The 8427-nt window shown below is 42.8% G+C and overlaps 1 protein-coding gene across 1 annotated transcript; it reads left to right on the forward strand.

Moving 5' to 3' along the window:
* The first annotated feature begins 7156 nt into the window (after nucleotides 1-7156).
* LOC124297027 (uncharacterized) lies at nucleotides 7157-8218 on the forward strand. The gene has a single exon (XM_046747591.1). The coding sequence runs from the start codon at nucleotides 7157-7159 to the stop codon at nucleotides 8216-8218; it is 1062 nt and encodes a 353-aa protein (XP_046603547.1).
* The last annotated feature ends 209 nt before the right edge of the window (nucleotides 8219-8427 follow it).

Genomic DNA, 8427 nt, shown 5'->3' on the forward strand with positions numbered 1-8427 from the left:
ATACCTGGTAGAGGTTATCAATTTGCGTCAAACCTGTGGTGATACTTTCCTACGGGAATATTAACGACCACTGTGATAGCGTGACGTTTAAATTGGTCAGAGCACCTTGAACTCTGTGTACTGTGTATGTGCGTGTCCAAAACAGCTGATCAGTGTGCATGATCCTAGCTCTATTTATTTTCGAGACCCTCGTGGTGTGTGCCCTGATTTAAGGGGGGGGTACACCATGCAAGCAAAAAAAAATACTGCAACTTTGCGATTTTTTTTTGAAAAAACGGATTTATTTATGAACATGCGGTCTTGAATACATTAATATATAAGTCTTTGAGAACTTTAAAAAATTTTTTTATTGTCGAAAAATTTCAAAATGGCGTCGTGACAGTTGGATCCCCAAAGCCGCTCGGAAAAATGGGGTGCGAGATTTGGTGGAGTCGTGGATAGTCCTAGAACACACAAATTACAAAAAATTAGTTGTATATTATGTTTTCTTGTCCACTACGTACCACTTTTTTGATATGTAGTCTCAAAAATTTTTTATGATTGTTTAAGTGACGATTTTTTTTTTTTCAATTTTTCGACCACGTTTTTGCGACTTCAAACGGTCAAAAAAAATTTTTCAGACTAGATATCAAAAAAGTGGTACGTAGTGGACAAGAAAACATAATATACAACTAATTTTTTGTAATTTGTGTGTTCTAGGACTATCCACGACTCCACCAAATCTCGCACCCCATTTTTCCGAGCGGCTTTGGGGATCCAACTGTCACGACGCCATTTTGAAATTTTTCGACAATAAAAAAATTTTTTAAAGTTCTCAAAGACTTATATATTAATGTATTCAAGACCGCATGTTCATAAATAAATCCGTTTTTTCAAAAAAAAATCGCAAAGTTGCAGTATTTTTTTTTGCTTGCATGGTGTACCCCTCCCTTAAGTATATGTGCAAATGTGAGTGTGAGGATTAGACCTTGACATTTGGATTTTCAGTGGTTCATGTTGTTAGTTGTATGAGGACTGTGTGCGTTGCTTCAGTAAGCAAGTGTTACATTGTATACAGTCGGAGCTGTCATCCAAGGTAACGTCAGCTATTTACTGGAGAAAATCGCATCCAAGTTGACAGGTTGCAATATCTGAGGAAGGCGTTTCGCAAAATCAGCCCCAGTTTGCCAAATTGCTTAAAATCTGCAAAGGATGCAAGAAGGAGGTGAAGAACGCTGTCTGTTGCCATTTCTGTCGTAACCACTATCATCCGGCGTGTACTAAAATGACAAGGATTATGCATGAGAGCAAGTCGGTTGCCAGGTGTAGATCTTGTTCATCTGCAGCGAGCGCATCTGAACTTTTGAAGTTGAATATGCGGCGTATACAGTCAGTACTATACAGTCTACTCCCTCAAACCGCACCACTGTATCCTCTCCGGCACTTCAACGCAGCCTGGAGACTGTTCTTGCGGCGATGGAAGCGAATGCAGAAATGCTTAGGGAGTCTCAGCGTAAACAAGCTGATTTAGAGTCCAAAATTGATGGACTACTGGCCTTACCAGCTAGAATGGACGAACCATCATTGAAAGTTGATGCTCTCTCGCGATCAGCTACCGACCTGAACACTGAACTAGCTGCTCAAAAAGAAGCGGCAGCTGCAGAAAATCGAGCGCACGCAGCTCGCCTAGATGAACTAGAAAATGTGCAACAAAGTCACCAAATGGATGTCCGGCAGGCTGTAGAGTCTAATGCAGAACTTCGCGAGCGCCTGAAGAGTCTAGAAATGAAAAATCTGATGTGTGATCTGTTAGTATCTGGAGTCCCGGAGCTGGAGACCGAAGATCTCCAAGACGTTTTTAGTTCCATGCTTAGGCTACTTGAAATCGTACCTACTCGCAATGACTTCGTTGAAGCCACTCGTATTAGAAGTACTAAAGTCACGAATAAGCCCAGACTGATCCTCCAGAATGATCTTCTGTCGACGGACTGTGCAATGCCGGAACGAGATTCTGTCAGCCAAGCGGGCGAAAGGTGCCATCCATGCTGATGAGATCAGTCTTGCCGGAAACCACCCGCATACACCAGTTTTCTTCAACGAACATCTTCCCCCCTCATTAGTGAGATTCTTAGCGACGGTCAAGACTCGGGCAAAGGAATGTGGCTATCGTTTTGTGTGGATCCAAAATGGAATTGTCCACGTGACGAAGAGCGAAGGGGCAGATAAACTCATTATCAACTCGGAGGCCGTTCTAGATTTATTGGTTCCTGTTCCGAGAGATTGACGCCACCTAGGTGATTTGCTGACAAAGGAGACTATTGCGGGGTCTGCAGGAGCTGCTTTTGACGGTGCAAACTCTTCAGACGGTTCAGCTGGCCTAAACCATCGCAATATGAGGATTGCCAGCTTCAATGCGAACTCCTTACCGGCCCACATCGATCAGATAAGATCTCACTTCTCCAAGAAATTCTTTCATGTAATTTCTGTCACTGAAACATGGCTACACACGGACATTGCTAGTGATGTGGTGACCATTAGCGATTATTGCTTCTTGCGGAATGACAGACTCGGTACAATAGGAGGAGAAGTGGGCGTGTATGTCCACAAATCCATAAAATGCAAGACTTTAGATTCATCTCCATCTCTGTTTACAAATTCTCCAGAATTCCGAATACTTGAGCTGATAGTTCAGAATGATAAAATATTATTTGTCGTCATCTATCGTAGACCAAAGAGCGTTTTATTAGACGCCTTTCTAGTGGAGTTCGACAAATTCTTTCATAATTATACTAATGTCATAATCACTGGAGATTTAAATTGTGATCTAAACCGACAGAACTTTGAGGCAGATTATCTGCGAGATCTTATTCATAGTCATTCACTCTTTCTTGTTTCCCATGGAAGCTCACATCATACGGCCCACTCGGACTCATGGCTAGATGTCGTCATATTGGACTCAGCTGAGAAACTACTTTCACATGATAAGTCCTTATCCTCGTTTATAGCGGGTCACAAACTACTCGAGCTAGAATATAGGTTGCCAATCAAGACCATCGCCGAGAGTGTAAAAATATATCGCGATTTTCGAAGGTGTGATGTCAATGCCCTTCGGATTAGCTTTCTCTCAATTCTAAACAAAATACTAGAGCATTCAAGTGCAAACCCAGATTTTGATCTCTATACAGAGATGCTGTGTCGCTCTATCGTGACTGCGCTTGATAATCAGGCTCCACTAATCACACGTGAAGTAGGAAAACCTCCTGCTGGCTGGCTTACACCAGAGCTCAAATGTAGCATCAAACTGCGGAACAAAACCTACGCAGCTGCCAAGCGTCTTAACTCCAATGAACTTTTCAGTCAGTTTCTAGTTATTCGGAGAGAGGTCAAGCGTGACATAAAACGTGCGAAAAATCTCTACTTTAAGGAGCGGATAGCCAAACTTACCAATCCAAATAGCATCTGGGCGGAACTTAGACGTCAGGGTCTCATTGCCAAAAATACGGAATCGTCATCTCCGCTCCACCATTTTTCGGCAGATCAATTGAACACCCATTATCCTTCGGTGACAAGTGCCCACTCTCCCTGCTCAGCGTCAGAACTAGCATTTATCTTGACTCAGCAAGCAAGTGTAAATTCTAATTTTTCTCATGTCACGGATCAGCAGGTATTGAAAATCTTGACATCCTGTCTCACACGTTCGCGTGGCCAAAGCCCTGACGGCATCAAGCTGATCCATATAAGGGATCTTCTGTCAATACTAGTACCGCGCCTCACTGACCTTTTCAATGCATCGATGTCCTCCTGTTTGTTCCCGACCATTTGGAAAACTGCTTACATCATTCCTCTGAGTAAATCTTACCCACCCAGGTCCGAGTCGGACACAAGGCCTATAGCGAATCTCAGTCACCTGGCTAAAGTACTTGAAAGATTAGTGTCAGAGCAAGTTACTAACTTTTTAGACCAAAATAACACTCTGGACCCGGTACAGGCCGGTTTTCGAAAGCACCATAGCACCCAGACTGCTATCCTCAAAGTGCTTGATGATGCACGGAAAGCTGTTGATGATAGGTGTGTTACCGTTCTCTTATTGTTCGATTTCAGTAAAGCATTCGATAGTATTAATCATAGACTGCTCCTGACCAAGCTCAAGAACTATAGCTTTTCCAATGAAGTGATAAAGTGGTTTCATTCCTACCTTACAGGTAGAACCCAGTCCGTGAAAGATCTTAGCGGCCATCACTCTACTTTTCTGCCCAACAGCTCCGGGGTGCCGCAGGGTTCTGTTCTTGAGCCGCTGCTCTTTCTGATATTTATCAATGATGTTGGGCTTGGGTTGAGGTATACTAAGCATGTAATCTTCGCTGATGATCTTCAGATCTATCTGCATGCTTCACCCACTTGCATTGCAGAGGCCATAGCCAAATTGAATCTGGACGCGGAGTCAGTCGCGGATTGGGCCCGGACAAACGGACTACAGTTGAACGTCATCAAAACTAAGGCAATTATTTTAGGTAGTTCTGCCTTTGTTGAGCAGTTAAAACGCCAATCAAAACCACTGATTATCATCGATGGTAAATCTGTGCCTTTCGTCGACACAGTCCGAAATCTCGGTGTTCATATATCTGCGGAACTAGCTTGGAATGGACACGTAGAGCAAGTGTCGAGAAAAGTCTATGCCTCGATTTATAGGCTCAAGCATAGGGGCGATACGCTCTCTCCTCAGGTAAAGGCCATGCTAGTCCATGCACTCATCATGCCTCACATTAATTACTGTAGTTTAGTCTACCATGATGCCACAGAGTATTTGAATCTCAAGCTACAAAGACTAGTCAATAGTGGCATTAGATATATCTTTAACCTGCGGAGAGACATCCATATAACCCTTCATCGTGTCAAGCGCCAATGGCTCTCTGTCGTGAATCGTAGGCTTTATTTTATTGGATGTGTCTTCTATCAAGTGCTCCTAACGTCTAGGCCATCTTATCTAAATAAGTTAATCCCTGAGGATGATCGTAGTACGCGACGATAATCCAGGTTAGCGGCATCTTCTCAGGGCATGACGCTGCCTATTCCGTTAGCCAGGACAGCGGTCTACCAAAACTCCTTTCTCTTATCTGCCATGCGGTTTTGAAACAGCCTTCCATCGTCCCTAAAAAACTCCCCGTCGCTTGTAGTTTTCAAGCCTAAGCTCCATCACTATCTCGTAGCAGCGGGCTCTTCCGTGACCCTAATAAGATCCAGGCTATGACTGGCAGCGGCCGTATAGCAGGAAACTTCACAGCGTGGATTAACTATCAATTATCTGGTTTTCGTCTATCCACTGTTGTTCTATTTTTACAATCTATGTCTATTTCCGTTTTACTATGTTATACTTTTATTCTCATTGTTACTATTAATTTTATTACTATTTATAATTTATTATATATACTTTCTTGTACTACCTATTCTTATCCTGTATCTATCTAATTGTTATTGTATTCCTACCGTCGGTTCTTTAAACTATAAACCATTCATCATTTTCAACGATTATGAACTCTAGTCTGTATACCTATTATTAGTTGGCTATCTATTTACTTAATCTTTCTGGTCCGATGGTCAGTAATATATCCTTTTTATTGTGTTATACTTTTGTTATGTTACACTACTATCACTGGATCTATTGTACCATCCGGTTCTTGTATTCTATGTCTCTACCTATGTATCAAAATTACCTGCATCGATCTTTGAAGTTCCTTCACTGATCGTATTTTTGTTTGCCTTTTGTAAAGCCCAAGCGGGTCATGGCATAATAAACTCGATCCATCCATCCATCCATCCATCCATCTCTCTCTCTCTCTCTCTCTCTCTCTCTCTCTCTCTCTCTCTCTGTCTTAGCGGTTTGACGAACGTCACGTCGACCTCTGTAAACTCGTTCAATTCACACGAGAAAGAGAGATCAGTTTTTTATTTTCTGTGGCTCATCAAATGCCGAATCCAAGAATTTATCAGTAGCCGTAATTTCTGACTCGCGAGTGCATTTTTCAGACCGTTATCAAGTTTTTCCACTTTCCTGTTTCAATCTCGCGATAAACGGTTTCGACAGTGCCGTGCGCCGATTTACTGCACAGACGTCTTTATTGTGTAACGATCAGTATGACACATTCAAAGGGTTTGAATGTGCATAACTCTTTATGAGATTATCCAAAAGACAAAAATATATTTAATTCTGGGAATCTGGCTTCACCAAACCAACGTCCCGATTTTCCTTTTTTACAACAATTAAATAATAGAATATCGGTTCACTAGCCGTACAATCCCTACAGGGCGAAATTACGATGGTCTTAGCAACTTATCTTCTCCAGATGCCTCGTCGATCGTTGGCTCTTTCTTTTAAACTCTAGGGACTCTCGGATGGTGATTTGGCGGAGAATTAATTTGTGGAATCTTCCGGTGTTCAACTCGATCGGGATGGGCCGTCGGTATCCAGTCTACGTTACCCTCCCTTCCTCCTTCTCCAGTTATTATAAAGTGGCACGCGACTGACCTCTTCAATGTCCCCGGAGAGAAAGAGAAAGAGATCCCGTTGTCCCCGAAAATCTTACCCCTTTCGCTGGCCGAGCGAATACCGCGACCGTATCGGCTATTAACGCTACTCGGCACCGCTTCACCTATCTCCTCTCATTCAACATTTTAGTGGCCTAATAAAGCCGCGAATATTCGAATTTCGCATCGGCACTTACATCTTAGTAAACGTATTGTGTAAACATAGACTTATAACAATCCTGTTACTGGTGCCCCTCGCAGCTAGGTCGTGACCAGCTCAACGTTGAAACTGTGAAACCAGTATCATGAGTGTGAGTCATCGAAATTTTCGCGCTTGAGATTACGCGGGCTCATGATCGTGTGTGGGCGTGTACGTGTGTCGATCTCTTGTTGCTGACAAACATTCTCACACTAACAGCATTCAGTGCGTGTAGTGTATAGTGACTTGGACCTTTTAACTCTTTCGCTGTTCAATCTTTACTTATATGAGCACATTACAGTGTGTGTGACGATTTTTTTTTTTTCGTATCTTCAACTCTTCGTGTCATGAAAAACTAACTCACATATATTGAACCATCATCAGAGACTTACTTCACGATTCTCGCGCGACTATAATATCAACGCACATCATATCAAATCACAACAATAATTTACAATGTCGCGCTGCTCGGTCTGCAACAAAACGACGAGAGGACTGAATACTGTCGATTGCATAGGCGATTGTGGTGCCATAATCCATGCTGAGTGTGCCACAAACAGACTAGGGTACGACCCCGATGGCGCGAATTCATTAGACAGTGTCTACTGCGAACCTTGCGTCATGCAGCGTTCCACAACCATCCCACGGTCACCCATAAAGAGCCATACGTCAATCGATCCTCCAACGCACAAGGAAGTGTTAGATGACACAGGATCTCACGACAAAATCACCTCAGAGGATTTCATGCGTCAACTACAATCGATGAGCACAGTCAACACCGGCCAATTTAAATGCCTTCAAACGTCAATCTCAAGTGTAGAGCAAAATATTGCCGAACTCCGTGCCGACGTTTCAGTTTTTTCATCGTCGTACGAAACGCTCAACAATCGTATCGGGACACTAGAACTTAATTCCGAAGCGACAAAGGTGGACATTCAAACGATCAGGGAAGAAAACTCTGCACTCAAGTCGCAAGTCAACTTACTGTCGAATCGTCTTACCAACAACGATTCCAACAACACGAGCGCGGAAATCACGATATCTGGACTGCCGATTGATATCACAGATACACCGAACACAATAGTCGACAGGATTCTTAAGGCACTCGGAATTCCCGGATTAACTAGCGACGTTCTTGAAATACGACAAATACCTTCGAAACAGCCTTTGGCTGATGGGGAACGTCCGCATACATCCACTACGACCCAAGCCTCTTTGGGGACTCTGATTGTTTCACTAAAGTCATCAAGAGTTCGCGATTTTATCATCCAGAAAAGACGTGAGAAAAAGGAGTTATCCATCAATGAAGTTTTCGCACTTAATAGAAAAGGAAACATCTTCATCAACGAATTCCTGCCGTCAGCGACCTATAACTTGCTGCGTCGCACAAAATCGAAAGCAGAAGAACTTGGCTACAAGTTCGTATGGCTGAAGGCTGGGAATGTTTACGTTCGAAGGAGTGAAAAAACCGAAATTATCCAAATCAATGCCGAGAGTGACCTGGACTCACTCACATGACTGAAATCGAAGTCTTCCAACGACAACGTTACATCACCGCCGCTAGAAACTAACTCGTCTCACGTTAAGGGGGCCCGGTGGTCTAGAAATTTCAAAAAATCGATTTTTTTTTTCGATATTTCGAAAGTATAGTATCTTAAGAATATACTGTGAAATTTTCATGCGGAAATTCTGAATATTATAGCTTCTACAGCCCATTCCAGGTAGAG

The sequence above is a fragment of the Neodiprion virginianus genome, chromosome 2, assembly GCF_021901495.1.
Source record: "Neodiprion virginianus isolate iyNeoVirg1 chromosome 2, iyNeoVirg1.1, whole genome shotgun sequence".
Lineage (NCBI taxonomy): Eukaryota > Metazoa > Arthropoda > Insecta > Hymenoptera > Diprionidae > Neodiprion > Neodiprion virginianus.

Excerpts from the sequence above, each read along its gene's own strand:
- LOC124297027 (XM_046747591.1), top strand. The coding sequence starts at position 7,157 with ATGTCGCGCTGCTCGGTCTGCAACAAAACGACGAGAGGACTGAATACT.